General features: G+C 46.2%; 3 protein-coding genes across 3 annotated transcripts; 1 reads left to right on the top strand and 2 right to left on the bottom strand.

The window, feature by feature from the left end:
- Window positions 1-57: 57 nt before the first annotated feature.
- On the bottom strand, window positions 58-3098 carry PHALS_03810 (Uncharacterized membrane protein, predicted efflux pump; the record flags this gene model as incomplete). Its single annotated transcript, XM_024718096.1, has 8 exons — window positions 58-112; window positions 214-1045; window positions 1140-1182; window positions 1635-2008; window positions 2085-2122; window positions 2182-2764; window positions 2835-2917; window positions 2989-3098. 8 exons carry the CDS (start codon window positions 3096-3098, stop codon window positions 58-60), a joined length of 2118 nt encoding a protein of 705 aa, XP_024583529.1.
- A 6507-nt stretch (window positions 3099-9605) lies between these two features.
- Window positions 9606-9971, top strand: PHALS_03809 (uncharacterized protein; the record flags this gene model as incomplete). The annotated part of the gene is made up of 1 exon (XM_024718095.1): window positions 9606-9971. One exon carries the CDS (start codon window positions 9606-9608, stop codon window positions 9969-9971), a length of 366 nt encoding a protein of 121 aa, XP_024583528.1.
- A 1956-nt stretch (window positions 9972-11927) lies between these two features.
- PHALS_03808 (uncharacterized protein) lies at window positions 11928-12810 on the bottom strand (the record flags this gene model as incomplete). Its single annotated transcript, XM_024718094.1, has 3 exons — window positions 11928-12247; window positions 12331-12609; window positions 12663-12810. 3 exons carry the CDS (start codon window positions 12808-12810, stop codon window positions 11928-11930), a joined length of 747 nt encoding a protein of 248 aa, XP_024583527.1.
- Between the last annotated feature and the right edge of the window lie 3322 nt (window positions 12811-16132).

The raw sequence follows: 16132 nt of genomic DNA, 5'->3' as shown, positions 1-16132 counted from the left end.
ATTAAAGTCAAGATCGTTACCCGACGTCTTGTCTGGCTCATCCAGTTGCCGGGAGTCTCATCCTTCACACAATCTTGAACCTGGACGACCAAACACACGAATCGTTTGCACGCTGCGAAGCCATCAGATGATGTTCGCATTATGACACTTGTATGTGCGTCCACATTTTGTAACACCTTGGACGCCATGGGACAGCGATATATCTGTGCGTACAGTTTTGGCGTGGTAATAATCTCCCAAGTTGCTTTCGCTAGTGTATCACCTGTAATTCGATCTCCATTGGCACCAATAGCGCTGATTTTCTTATTGAATCGGTGCTGCATTCGCAGTTGATTCGAATCGTCTCTATGCGTTGAGAAATACACTTTCCAGCCGAACGCTTCGTTGTACAATTTCTTTGCTCCCGGTCCACGCAACATTTCCTGCATGCGCTGGTAGCCTTTACATGCGAGTTCAAGGCATGTTTTTCGCGCTATTGGCTGGTAAAAAATGGCTGGTTCATCTTGAGAAAAGACAACCCAGCGACCACCCCGTTCATGTTGTACAAGCAGCTTATCCATGTTAAGGGTGTGTGGAGTAGGCAGGCGCTCGTTCTCCGCTCTTAGCAATCTGATAAAAAGTTCCCACTCACGGTGTCTCTTGATCAATCGTCTATTCTCCTCAGTAATTATGCTTTGCTGCAGCACAAGACTTAGGTAACGTTGCTGCATGTGTCTGAGTGTAGTACACTTAATCGCGCTCTCCTTCAGCTTCGAGTCTAACAATTGAAGTTCATACTTTCTACTAATCACGCACGATTTGACAATCTGTGCGTCCACATTTGTTTGTTTCTGTAATTTTGTACAGAAATGCTGGATGGCGTGCTCCAGCTCGCGCGTAAGGCGCTCAGCCTCTGCGCGCTTGTCCATTATATTCTTTTTCTCGGCCAGTCGCTGGCGCTGCATGCGGTCGCGGTGTCTAGCCCGTCGAGCATCAGCAGATAAGCGACAATGGCTGCCATCGAGTCGGGTGGATTGAGCCATGCGTGAGCTCCAACTACTCTTGCCTAATGATGTGCACAAGTGACGGAGAGACGATTTAAATTTGAATTGGGCACGGAATAGAAACGTTTAGTTTGTATATAGTGAAGCAGCACGTACCCGTTACAGAAGTGCGAAAGCAGATGGCGCTGTTAGTATGCAGCTGGACAAGTAGCTCTTGAACGAACATCAAACAACACGATATCCCGATAAAGTAAAGATACGGCTCACGTGTCCGTACTGTAAATCCTGCCATATATTAAGCTTAAGCCCCTATAAGTACGACAGACTGGGGGATTCATAACCTTTTCTAATTCAGATTTAGCGTATGGAAATATGTGCATCCGGTATCGAGCATACACTGCCTTGAGAGTGTGGTTGAACACTTAACCCCTGAAACAAATTCAGAACAAAATTACTGATACTCTGAAAAATACTGGGTGAGGATTGGTAGAAGCTCGACAACTTTCTTACTCAAACTTAACAATGTTTTTGCACATACATGACTTAAGTCAATGCGGAAGTGTTTGTAGCGCAAATTGATCCATAGAGATTTACCCGGTCGCTTGGTAAGCTATAGATGCGTTGTGATACCGTCGAGAAGACAGGACGCACCGGAGTATGACACGATGGCTTTACCTCGATTGTAATGCCTTCCGACTGTCGTACAGCGCGACGTGCCATTTCATACCAATCAATACGCCATAATGTTAGCACCATAAGACCAAGCTTGACGATCTCGCCACAGATAGCACCCCACCATAAACCTTGAAGTCCACAGTTCCAATACAGGCCCAATAAATACGAGATGGGTAACATAGTGAGCCAGGATCCAGCCGTCGTGATGGCAACCAATGTCGCCGCCATTGACATAGCTTCGACAACAGCAGACATGATAATATGCAATCCAGACAAGAAGACTGCACAACAAAATATAGGCATGACACTATTGATGTCTGCAGTCACAATAGGGTCATTTGTGAAGAATCCTATGATTGAAGCTCGAAATATATACGTAAGAAAAGCGCACACAAAGGTTGTGATACCTCCTAGCAGCGTACTTACGTAGAGTGTCTGCTTTGCGGCTGCGGGGCGGTTCGCACCTAAAAAGTTCGCCGAACGCACTTGCATCGGCAAGCCAAAACCCCAGTAGACTCCGAACGTAAGACCCCAGAGGCTGAACAAGACGCTATTTGCTGCTAATGTGATCGAGCCCAATGTGCCTGCCAACGCTGAAATCACATTGTACACCCATTCATCAAGAGCCTGATTGATTGTCATTCCCACCGATAAAGTAACAAAAGTACGCACGCGCTCCCATTGCATACAGGCTGTAAGATCGAATCCCGCCCAAGTTTTACGGTGGTGGCCCTTGTACCAGAAGGCATATATTACAAGTGCGATCGGTTGAAAACTGGACGACACACTCTGCGCAATGGGAGCTCCGATAAAACCCAATGCTGGAAAGGGACCACAGCCGTAGATAAACACATAATTGGTGATCAGGGATACACCAACGCTGGCAACACCGATAACTGCAGGGGGTTCCATGATCTCTTGCGATTGCAGGTATTGCCGTAGCGCACAGTAAATTGCCTGGGGTAGAACTGTTGGCGTCAAGTAGCGAGCATATCTGTCTGCAAGCACCAGAACTTCGACATCATCTGTCACCAACCTCAAGACAATATCCACGTAAAAGAATGAAATCATGACTGGAATTGATAGCAACGTGATAAAAATCAAAGCTAGCTGAAGCCAGACACCAACAAGTGCATAATTTCTGGCCCCATAGGCCTGGCCACAAAGCGTACACACTGAAATGGCAAAGCCAAATATGATCATCTGTACGCCGCTCGTCCACACACTCGCTAGCGCACTTGCCGCAAGCGTCTTTGACCCTAAATGACCCAAGAACATAGTTGATACCGTTGCGAGCGATATTCTGCAAAATGTCGTTACACTGACTAACCAGCTCATATTCCAGATTGCACAGGCTTCTTCGCTTAAGGTGGGCAGCGGTTCTTCCATCTCTTCCTCCATGCACTTCTTTTTCATCATCAATGATATCGTTTCATTCATGTTTATGATCTTTATTACCACCTTGACATCCACAGTACATCAACCCTGTTCTAATCTTCAGGAAGAACAAACTAAGTTAAAAAAATATATTTTGTTACAATGTGGCTGGAGTCAAAGCAAATCTATGATGGATGTCTACTTGCGATAGTGGTTTCACTTGTTTTCAATCAATTCTAGAAAAAACCGAAACGTGCGGTGACGTGGTCGGGGACTGTGGTCCGATTTGTCGAGTTGAGACGGTTGGCCAAAAAAAGAGCAAGGCGAACATAAGTAGCTAATGCAGTAAGAGACAGAGAAGGGCGTCTGCGCATTGTAGCAAATCGGCCATTTGAACTAGCGGTGATTGTCATCTTCCCTGCGACAATACATATTATTGAGTGAGTGACTTCCATTTGTAAGATTCATACAGTTAGATGTCAATTTGATTATAATGAACAGTACTTGACAACAATTTCCTTTGTATGTAAACAAAATTAATGAATGGCAGTGGCGTGAAAAAGATGTACTGACTTCCAAGCCTGCGTTATCGAATGCATAGAAAATGTGTTTTGACGGGTCACTTAGAAGCGGAACCGAGGTCTTTAAATGATTGGGTACTTTGTTTGCAATACCAAGACTTACATGTATTATGTGCGTCTTGATATATTTAATGATCAAACAACTATTTGCAAAGCTTGACGTGATTACGAATCCTTGGTGTCAGTGCTTTGGTACGTGAGAGGTTAATGAATCGCACGTGTACGTCTTATTGTATACAAACACGGTAGTATGTACACCGCACTAAACACAATGGTCTCCTTAGCAAATATCTTTGATTGTAAATCTATATGTATTGAATAGCGAGACCCCTCCCTTAGGGATCTGTCACCGGTTCCAGTTCCTGAGCTTTGCTTCAAAGTCCGGTGTAATGTGTACGTACACCACTAAACTTTTAACAATGCAACACATGCTGCATTTTGCCTTTACGCTGTACAATTAATATCCTTTATTGGTAACGTAACCATCATGACGTGCGATCGCTGACGCGAAACCCACCCGCCCTTGTCACTACATTGCAGCGCATACCTTATCTAAAAGGCACACTCGGCATAGCATAATAGCATTTGTTAATCTCTGCTCTAGATGTAATGACGATATCGCTGTGCGCTACGACATATTCTATAAAAATTATGGGTCAATCAATTATATCTTGAGCTTGACAAAACATTCTTTGTGACGAGGATTTTCTTGCCATGAACTGGGTATTTTTCTCGCCTTCCTTTATTGATCATTCAAGACCATAACATGAGTCTGGAATAAATTATATCCAATGACAAAGTTGTAGCGTTCCAGATGACATAGAATGGCCGAGCCAGTTGAAATTGGACTACCCATGAAGCTTTCATCCACAGCTTCGAAGACCGTCTGTTTTGCCACGCCTTGGCACCGTTTGACACCTTAGTAGATTGGTAAGGAGCAGTGCCATGTCGGCGTGACTCGTACCATGTTTGAGTAACTAGTTGACCAGGCCAAACCACTTCCTTTGGTCGCTTGAGACAATGTCACTGTTCAATCTACGATGTCATTGGTATTTGTGGGGTCTGCCCATATCACATTCTCACAATGAGGCGCCAAAAAAACATTTCGTCGACGCCAAAGACACTCGTTTGTATTAACGAACAGCTTGTTGCGGCACATATGACTTGCAGGGTTTGATATTGATTGCAGCGGGGCTGCCGTAGCTCTTTGCTAAGAGGAAGCTTACTAAGGTCACTGACCTTACGTTCTATACCAGATCCGGTTGGAGTGTAGCGGATCGCATTTCGCTACCTCCAAGAGTACCCAAAACCTTAATCAAGGCGAATACACTCTTCAGTTTAAAATTGAAACTGTATTTATCTGCTATATTTGCGACAGAGCCGCCTCTATCTTAACTTGGGGTTTCCTAATTATATAAAAAAACCTTATTCATATGCATAAACCGCCACGTCGTGGCTTCTTGTAACGGCGTAGCCACATCATTATGTGATATCACAGGAGCTTTCCATCCTCTTTCTCAGTATAGCTGAGATCCGTTGGCTCAGACCCGCTCGACGAGCTCTGAGGGTGTGCATTCCAACCAAGTCGTGCTGACTTGAAGTTGAATGCGGCATTCAAAGCCAACTTCACACTGAGATGGACACGGAAGACTTCCATTCTAGCCACGCCAGTGCGAAGGCCCTGACTTGTGTAAATCACACCTTTGTACGGTCATACCATCTTATGTGACCTACCCCTCTATACAAGGGTACGTGTAACTCAGTTACACTCTAAGTACGCTGAACCCCTTTACAGCTCCTCTCCACTGCTTGTAGGACAGGTACAGCAACAAGCAACCGTTTCATTTTCTCCATCATTTCTGACACAAGATACAGCAACACACAGTCCTTCTTAAACCTTGCAACCAGACTCCATATTGATGATTTCAGATTATAGCAGTATATAACGTCCCGTCCCGTGGCTCATTTTGTGGACTGTATGTCACCAGAAGTCCCAGAAGAGATACACTCAAGAAACCGCAGTATCCTTTCAGATTTTTTTGCCTTATCTTAAACGCGGTCCACGGCTATTTCTGCCCTCAAGACTTTGTCCCAGGCACTCAGCTAAGTCGTTGCTCATCAATTCGGCTTCTACACCGATGCTATCACAGCTTCACGCACGTTCTGAATGGATCCGTCTTCTGTTTCTGACAATCGCGCTTCGTGCGTAATCGTTTAACAGTCCAGTATACGTAAGGACTTGCACCGCTTCACAAATCTGGGGACGGTGTTACTGACACCCAGCCGCCCTTGTAATGGGACAGCTGGTTACAAGTACTCTCGCACTGAGGTAGATTTTCCTTATAGCTTGGTGTTCTTGCGTGGCTCTCATTTGCGCCCCACTTACCACTGTGTGTGTGGATGGATCTCTTAATCAACTTAAGACTGAAGTGGTTTTTATATTAATCCTAATATTAACCTATAGGAGGATAATTGTACCTAATTGTAACTAGCTACTGATTGGCGTAGTCGCACACTAAGTTAATCAGTAGCTAAGTGTGTACCACACAAACTGTGTACTCGAGCCATCATACGATCTGGGCAGCTCTTTAAACAAAATTTGATTGAGTGAGCTTAATGTGCCGCAGTACGAAGTGCAGTCGGAACAGACACACAACACGTTCAATAATGAGATATTACAGCTATTGCAGCTTTAAGTCTCGAGACACATGCAGACCAAAGCCTCCCAATATAACACTGATATGCCGCCGCATTTTGTCACCTATTGTCTTTCTTATAATGCGGCCAAGTTCAGCATGAAGGTATATCTGCTGTTGAAGTCTATATGCTGTGCGATCTTCTGGAGGAGTAAATTTCACGGGACCAACTAGTGCTCCGTATACCTTCAAGTCCAAGCCACTCTCCACATGCCACCGCTGGACTCAAGTATTGCATCTCACCGTGTTAGAATGAAGAAATCGTGAAAAAGTTTACTGTTGTGCATTTAAGTGGCATGAAGGCTAGCAGCGAGACGCTCATCGCTGTATTGTTGCGGTTATTCGTCGCACTCTCCGCAAACATAAATTGTAGACGCTGACGCATGACGAGCGTATTTTAGCTCCAGAATTCAACTCCTCCGTCGCTTTGTTACACAAACTCGCTCCGGGTGAGCTACGCGTGCTTCGCAACGCGATAGTGCTCGTGGCTTGGGCGAAATAATTTGATATCAACTTCCAGTGTCTCACAGCCAGCTTTGAGATCGAGAACTGTTGCTTGTAGTGCCAGAGTCGCGAGCATCGTATTTTGATCAGCAAGTCGAAGTGCGCGCACGTAGATGTCTTGCTTCGATGAATTTAAAAGAGTTGATCCAATGACTTTCTGTTCGTTTAGCTTGGTTCAAATGGGAAGCCTAGGTACCTACAAGTCTTGTTGCAACTTAGCATTTGGACATCAGCCAGCTAAGAAAAAGGTATATTCCAGTCGAGCGTGAGTTGCACCAAAGGCTAAACTTTAATACAGAACGCTTACACTACCCTGCAACAAAGTTAGTTGAGCCTTCGACTTTGTATTGAAGTAAGTGGCCAGGAGACTTGAGATGGGTGCGACGAACGTGCTCGTTACCATGTTATCTGTGGTCAAACATGCGTCACGCTTCTCGTGCAGCCGTACAAATTACCCAGCGGCCTGATCGAGCGACTAATCGTTAGGACAGCCGGCCGCCATAGTGCACGCGCGCGTGGCATGCAGTGCTTGACCATTTCTCAGCAGAAATGATTGCGAGCTGGTGCACAGTAGCCGGATCCAATAGATTTTGTTCGAAGGTTATGCGCATCCGTCGAATATATTGCCCGGGTGACACGATGGAGAGTCAAGATATTGTATTTGTCTCTTCGTTGTGACTCGCGACGAGGTCTTGCAAGTCAAACAGGATGCGAGCATAATTTTGGACTGGGCGGTTCTACACAACACTATTTGTATTAATTTCGAGGCGAAGCACCTTACAAAATACGAAGTCCAAAATTTAAACGGCTCCTGGATCGTACAACTCATCGATCGCTAGCTGCTGCGGCAAAGAGCATGACATTTTGATACCTTTAGGCGTTGAAAATGTGATTGTAGGACTCAGAATAAGCAAGAAACGCATGTTTTGTCGAAAGTTGTCCCACTTTGACATATGTTTGACTCGGCAGCATCAACGACCACTTCGAGCATGACTTCTTCATGGTTTGATCCACGTCAAATATCACTCATCTGAATGGGGTGAATTGTTGAAACTGACTGTGACTTTTGAGGTGTCGTGGAAGATGTTTGCGATTTTTTCCTTTCAAACGTGAGCCAACATCTCATCAGAACACTGAAAAAACATCAATGAGCTCACAAGCGAATTATATTCAATTAATTTATGATTCGAAATGAATTGGCGCCATACATTATAGTTAGAACTACTTAGCAAGTCAATTGCATCCCATTTTGTTAGTGTATCGCTTGATACGAACACTTTCATCCCCAACGATTCGAAGGCTGTTGAATAAGTGTCATACCCAAACTTCAAGGCTTTATAAATTTGCAGTAGTTCATCACCTTCCACCTTGATCGTAGACTTAAGGGGAGTTCTGAAACTTGCGATGACAGAAGCCGCAAAATCAAATACGTTGAATACCCTGTCCTCATTCTCTTTCTCCTTGCATTCCCGCTATTATCGCTCTTTGCTCTCAGATTCTCGAGTCCTAAAGATCTAGACCCAAGCAACATCGCGGTAGAGTTTTTCGTGGCGAAGGCGCTGTTTACACTGACAAGCAGCAGCAAAGCAAGCACAAAGACTGCATTGTCTAGCTTCATTATTGACATGATAGTACGTGAAATCAATATTCTGGTTGTTTTTGATTGGACCAATTAGACAGCGAATGGTCTGAGAACCATATATTTTGAGGGTTATGTTTGATACACTAGATAACATGTGAATGAATTTACAGGTTGTAATTCATTAATTTTAATTTTAATTTTTATGAGGCGCGAATCTAGCTCGATACTCATGGGCACTCTTGCCGGCTTCACGTACACATGATATATTCCGCCCTGCTGCAATTGGCGTCTGCTCGACATAAAGGTCACACCAGCACCCGTTGATTGTGACATGTATAGCACAGTTTTGTTTCGTCAAATAACGTTTACTTAGCTGAAAGTCTCATCAGGGTGATAAGAAGATTACAATTACTTCGCCTTAAGTGACTTTGTTAAACGCTTCTTAAAAATGATTGGTGTACGAGAAAGTACGCAAGATATGCATTTAAACAGCCTCCCAATTTCCGAACGCTAAAATATTGAGTTGGTATATCAGCTATCCCAGTGGCATTACTTCTTGAATTTCCAGCAACAGCTCAAGCAAATAAAGCGTCTCCAGCGGCAAAGACAGTATACCACGCTGATCCCCACCCGTTCCCTCAACCAAACTCGCCACTTCAGAGTCAGGCTTTATCAAGCCAATTTTTCTTGTCTTCGAATACATCATGAATTTAAAAAATGGAGACGGGCAGCGCGTTTCTTGAACATAGTCAAGTTTTGGGTCCGCATTAGGGCAGTGATGGATCGGAAATAGTCTCTGGTAAAGACCTGTTCCCGACAAACATGAGTGTGGGCGACTGCGATTCATAAAAGATTAGTCAAGGCTACTCCGGGCAAGCCAAATTGACGATGTGATCATCAGCAACAACAACGGCGCCAACGATGGCCAGCACAAAGACAACAACTCGACGGAAAGTGTTCAAAAGCGATCGGTCCTCAAAATCCAGGCGATGCAGCCATTCAGTCAGGTCCAGCGGTCTGGTTGACCGCTATCAGCTGCACTTCTCGATCGGTAAACCGACTTTTTAAGCTTTCACTGCCCGCAATGCGAGAGCGTTCACTAACATCGGCGGAACCAACGACATCTCTCGTCAATCACATGGCTCCTGGGCTTCTCGTTTCTGAAACATAGACTGGTATTTGCTGACAATTTGGTTGAAGTATCTCTATGACCCAATTTCGCCAAGGTCCAGCTTTAAGAGGATTTTTACAGAATAAACGCGATCGTGCGCTACTATACAAAAGCCATGCCCGATTGCGGTATGGAGGTATCACGTGTAATAACTTGGTCAACGAAAACAGGTTTAAACCATTTGCAATGGCAAAAGCTGTCCACTTATTCGACGAACTGACGCGCCGGTGCTACATCGTCGGTGCATTGAAGCTCAAAATGGGACCGCACGGTCTTACGATGCACGTGATGGTAGGGGGCGATGACAGCTTCAACCATACCATCCAAGCAACAATTACGCAACATCAAGCTACAAATTTCCTTCCAGAAATGTGTATAAAAACGTTCTATAAATGTGATTAGACATCATACAGAAGTCACTAAGCCCATTACTAATTTACAGATGCACTCTTAATCGATTGAGCTACATTCCAGTAAATATTTACTCCCTGTTGAGTAGAAGGCAAAACCGAAGGGAATATATTTAGGTCCTTAGTTCGCTACTCTGTGCTACCTCTAAGTCTGTCTTTCTAGATCCTTCTAGAAGCTTCTATAAGCATCCTCAATTATCTAGACCAATGAACAACAACCAATATGTAATTACTTACTGTGGCGTGCTCGTAAATATGGTGACGTCATCTGCCTGTACACCATGCATTCAGCGGTGTGATCTCAACACTCCCACTCACCGCTAATGCTGCGCGTGCTTTGTCGCTGACATGACCTTGATTCCGGAAACTTTGCGCAGATACTTTAGCATCTTGGTTCCAAGTGCCTTTGTCAGCATATCCGCAAGCTGACCCTTCGTGTCAATATAGTCGATTTTCAACAGTCCTCTTTGCACGTTCTCGCGAATAAAGTGGTGCTTGATGTCCACATGCTTCGTCCTAGCGTGGTATACGGCATTATTTGATGACGCGATCGCATTTTGGTTTTCTTCCCAAACCTGTGTTCCTTCAATTTGCTCGTGTCCCATGTCTCTTAGCAATACCCGCGTCCCTGCGTACAAAGGCTGAGAGCCATATACTCAGCTTCAGCTGAACTTAGCGAAACCCTCCGCTAATATTTCGAGTTAAATACCACTGGTGCGCTCGCAATCATGACCATAACTCCCGAAACCGAACGTCTATTATCGGTGCTGCTGCCCCAATCTGCATCCGAGTATGCTTTGACCGCAACGCTCCCACTTCCTCGGTAGACGATCTCGATTTGGTTCGTAATCTTCAAGTACCTTACCACTCTAATCGTTGCGCTCCAATGATGTAGTCTCGGGTTCTCCAAAAGTCGTGATAGCTGTGTTACCACGTACGCAATATCCGGTCGAGTCCATGTCGTTTTGTACAGCAAGCATCCAATCAAAGAGCGATAAGGCTTGGATCGCATCGCCGACCGTTCTTCTTCCGTTGTTGGTGACTGATTTGATTACAGCTTCAATCCTGATGCGCATGGGTTATCCGCGCTCTTGGCATCTTGCTGACGAATCGCATAACCACGTCTGCCTCACCCAACTCGACCGGAGAATAAGTCTCGAATAAATCGGCGCCTTGTTTTTGCTTGATTCATTTCGCGACCAGTCGTGCCTTGTATCGCACGACATCGCCATTTTGATTACGCTTTTTGGCAAATACCCATCGTGATCCAATTGTACATTTAATTTTTCCTCGTGGCTTCAATGTCCACGTTCCATTTTTTTCATAAAAGCGAAGCTCAGCATCCATTGCTTCACGCCATTTCATCGCATCGCCGCTTGCTATTGTTTGAGCATACGTAGTTTTCAGCGGGGCTGCCCTATCTATGTGCTTAGAGGAAGCGTAAGTTAGGTCACCGACCTAACGTTCTTCAGAAGAACAAGTACGAGTGTAGTGGATTGCAATCCGCTACCTCCAAGAGTAGTTAGAACCTTAACCCAAGGCTGATGAACTTCTCTCTTTAGCATGTAAATTGTATTTATTTGTTTTATCTGCGGCAAAGGGCCGCCTAACTCTAAATGTATAAGTATCCTAAATATATATAGTAAATCTAAATACATGCATAGCTACTGGCTACCCAGCCACGTACCGTATTCTTATTTGGGTGCATTCACACCATGCCCATCTCGTGTGACACCCCCCCTGCTCCCAGGGTGTATATATAGTAGGTTGGTCCGTATCATCGTCAATGCTAACAGCATAGGCAAGAACAGCTGCAATTAGTCAATCCTCGTCAATCCTAGCACATTCCGGAGTTGGTGAACCTTCACTGCCTTCTGCCGACTCTTTGTCATCTGGGTCGTTCCTTATCGTTAGCACCGGCTCACGTCTTACTCCACTTCAGGCCGAATCACCGAACGATCTTCGTGTTGCACTCGAATCGGTTGATGATACTCCATGAGCTCAAGTCTGTTTGTACAGGGCTCTCAAACGGCATCAGCCGCTGCACATTGATGCTTGGCGCGTGATCAATATCATCCATTTCGACATCCGCAACTGGCTCTTCGACAGCTTCCATCGGATCGTCCGAACCCGGCTGTCGATCCACTTGATGCTGAACCTTGCCTTCATCACCATCCTTCATTACTTGAATGATTCGTTCCGGTTTGACCTCTTGCGTGTCGTAAATACCGCCCACCTCACGCTCGTCCGACTTCACAGAGCGAGTCACTTTGATCTTGGCATTCTCCAAGTCAAACACGTGATAGCATTGGTCCGTTTCACATTGTCAATGCGAACGTAGCCGTACGAACCAATCACGCGCAAGTGATTCATTAATGGCTTCATCCTGAGAGCCAGCTCGTAGAGTGTGATTCTGGATGGGTCGTATTGCTCGAGCGGTTGATTAAATAAACCAATGTGTTTACCGCTTCCGTCCACCATTCCGTCGAGACGCTCTTGTAATGCAACATTCCGCGGGCCTTCTCCACGGTAAACCTGTTCATACGCTCCGCCACTCCGTTCTGCTGAGGGCTTTTGGAACGGAACGCTGGTGTACAAATGCAGTTCTGTTGACATATTCCAGCCATTGTCTTGTTTACAAATTCAGTTCCGTTGTCAGATAGTAAAAACCTCAGTCGCGCACCCCATTGGCTCTCATAAGGCGTCAGAAACTCCTTGAACTTACAAGCCATTTCACTCTTGCTCTTGATTATAGAGATCGCCACATTTTTTGAAGAATCGTTCACAAACGTAAGAATGTACTCGGCACCACCCTTCGAGGAGATCCTCATAGGCCTAATGAAATCTTTCCGCACGTGTCGTTTTTGTCATTGAGCGAGATGGAAATTCCGTGACTGATTCACCGTGCCAGCTTCTTTAACGAGCAACTTCTTCCCATTTGCAATTGTGACTTCAATGCTAGCTTTAAGGCTCTTGTAATCAAACAAGTCCTTCCCGTGTGGGATCATGTGGGAAGTTGCCCCACTGCCAAGCAGCCATCCTGATGACTTTCCTTCACCAACATCAAACACCGTGTCGTCGCTGTCGGACCTCTTACTGGCCGGGCAGCTCCGCTTCCTGTGCCTAAACTGGTCATAGTTAAAACACTTGCCGTTGAATCCGCCGTTTTTGTGTGGAGGACCACCCTTCTGTCCATTGTTCCGTCCACCTTTGAATCTGCTAGCGTTTTCAGTTACGCAGATCGCTTTCTCCTAGCCTCCTTCCTTTGCAGCTTCTCCGATTCCTTGAGCAGCTTCTCCTTAACTTCAACTTACGTAATGTCCTTCGCGTTCTCCACAATCGACGAATTTAAGTTGTACTCTGACGGTAGACTGCTGAGAAGAAACACCAGTTGATGTGACTCATCAACTGGCTCTCCCGTAGTCTGGAGTCCCACAACCAGCTCATCAAATGAGTTCAGATGCTCTGCCATGCTTTCCTCACTTTCCATCTTGAACTCGTGCAGTCGACGAGTCATCACCACACGGTTGTGAAGAGTCGAGCGATTGTAGAAATCGCGGAGGGTTCCCCATGATTCCATGGTGCGCGTAGTCGACCGTATCTTGGTCTGATGCTGGATCTCAACGCTTTGAGCGATGATGCCGTGCGCCGTGGCATCAACCACTAGCCAGACCTCCGCGACGTCCACTCTCTTCCTTGACGGCCATGATGTGCCCCAGGAGACCCTCCTGTTAAACTCCCAGTGGTAGTCGTTACCACTCCCTAGAAGGACTTCGGTTCGCTTATTGGCCATAGTGGGCGAGGATGTTGCTTGTAGAGAAAGGCTTGGTGCGGCTGTTAATCTGTTGAGTAGAAGGTAAAAATCGAAGTGAATATGTTTAGATCCTTAGTCTGCTGCTCTGTGCTACCTCTAAGACTGTCTTTCTAGATCCTTCCACAAGCTTCTATAAGCATCTTGATTTATCAAGACCAATGAACGCCAGCCAATATGTAATTACTTACTGTGACGTGCTCGTAAATATGGATATGCTCGACAAGTTTTATTTGTAGAATAAACAGCAGGTTCCGCATGGTGCGAGCAGGCTATTGGTGTTGTTTCGGCTAACATTTGTCCGGATAGGCGCAGCGCGACAATAATGGATCATGTCTGTACAACCTTTTCAAATCGCGCTGTAATGTTGGTACATGACATTCGAGCGTTCATCACCATGAAGCGAATAAGTGCTCTTGGTGAATACCTCTGGGAATCAAATAACCCTAAATTCAGGTCCTTGCGAAGCGATGAGTCGCACGAACTCAGGGCTAAGCAGCATCGTCACCAAGTTAAGCCGTAGAAATTTAAAAAACCCACCCTAGTATATATACGCCAAACAATAGTGCACCACATGAAACGGGGTTACACGTACCCTGGTAACAGGGGTGTGTGTCACACGCGATGGGCATGGTGTGACTGCACCCAAATAAGAATACGGTATGTGGCTGGGTAGCCAGTAGTCATGCATGTTTATAAATTTTACTATATACATTTAGGAAAATCTAAATGTTAAGAATTTGGCGGCTTTGCCGCAGATAAAAATAAATAAAGTCAGTTTTTGATTTAAACGGAAGAGTTAATTAGCCTTGGGTAAAGGCAATAATTACTCTTGGAGTAAGCGGATTGCGATCCGCTAACCTCGTACTTGTTCTAAGTATAGAACGAAGGTCGGTGACCTAACTTATGCTCCATCAAAGCGCAAAGCTACGGCAGCCCGCTGCACTTGGTAGCACTCGTAGTCGTCCTACACCTGAGTCGTTTAAACTGATCCTCTGTGAGGATGGAACAATTTTCTCTTTGCCCCAGGGCATGCAGGACGGGCTTAACAAACAAATGTCCTTGCTAAGCCCTAAGGGCGTGCAACACCTTGCAGCGCAAGGCCCCAAGGCAGTTGGTGCGCGTCTAGAGGCGTTTTTAAATCACGAAAATGCGCTGCTAGAGCGCCTGCAGCAGAAGATGTCTTCATCATTTGCGTCTATGATGCCACCGTCAGTGATGGATGATTCTCTCCGCCCTAAGCCGCTCATGGTGAGCGTTAAGGTCTTCGAGGGGAAGGATGGACAGAATCTCCTGCTCTGGGTGAGAGAGGTCGAGATGGCCATCGCATCCGCCATGCCCCAGACCGAGCAACAGCGCGTGGCGCTAGCCATCTTAATGTTCGGTGGCCGAGCGCAAGAATGGGCGCTGACGTGCGTCACTTCGGTCGAAGCTGCAGTCCCCTCCTGGTCAGAGCTGTAATTGCAGCTCTCATGAGTGTTCTCGCCGCCTGATCAAGCATATCGCGTGCAGTCCGTTTCCTTTCCGCCCGGCCGAGGGCAACAACGAATTGGTGGACTTTGTCGAAGAGATGCGCACTCTCATTGCTGGGATGATAGCAGATCCCCTTCCGGAGGCGGTCACAGTGTATATGGAAGGCCTCCGCACTGGTGTGGCCAGAATGGAAGTCTTCCGTTTGCATCCGCCTTCGTTTGAAAAGGCAGTGAATGTGGCATTGAATGCCAAATTCAATTTCAAGTCGGCACGACTTGGTTGGAATGCACACTCCGACAGCTCGTCGAGAAGGCCTATGCCCATGGTTCGCAGCTATGCTTAGGACTAAAGAGCAGAGCTCCGAGCTGCCGGGCAGCACAAAACACACGACGGTGTTTTGTCTATGGAGATACCCATCATCTTCGGAACGATTGCTCTCTGCGCAAGGCGTGTCAAGGTTCTTCCAACCATCGCACCAGCGCCTACCAGTCTGGTTCGTCGCGGGGATACGACACCACCCAGTAGGCGCGGGGCAACTTGCCGGAGGAGAACTGAGTTCTGTTGAGCCTCAGGGAGGCATAGGTCAACAGAGCCCAGCCTCGAAGAGCTCCGTGCTCTTGAACACAGAATGTATATCCAAGCCGGGCTTGCTGGTCGTGGAGGCGACTTTAAAAGGCTTCGAAAAGCCATGGAAGATCCTCATCGATTCCGGGGCGTCGGGCAACTATGCTCGACGCTCCTTGATAGAAGGAAGTCAGCTGTATGCTGAGGCGCTGAAAGCGTGGTTGGGTGACATCGTTACTGTTCGCCTAGCGACGGGGACACGCGTTACGGTCTTGAAGGTCCCTGTGGACCTCGGATTCAAGTTC

This window comes from Plasmopara halstedii, assembly GCF_900000015.1.
Source record: "Plasmopara halstedii genome assembly, contig: Scaffold_2386, whole genome shotgun sequence".
Taxonomy (NCBI): domain Eukaryota; phylum Oomycota; class Peronosporomycetes; order Peronosporales; family Peronosporaceae; genus Plasmopara; species Plasmopara halstedii.
This window is presented reverse-complemented; position numbering and strand designations above follow the sequence as displayed.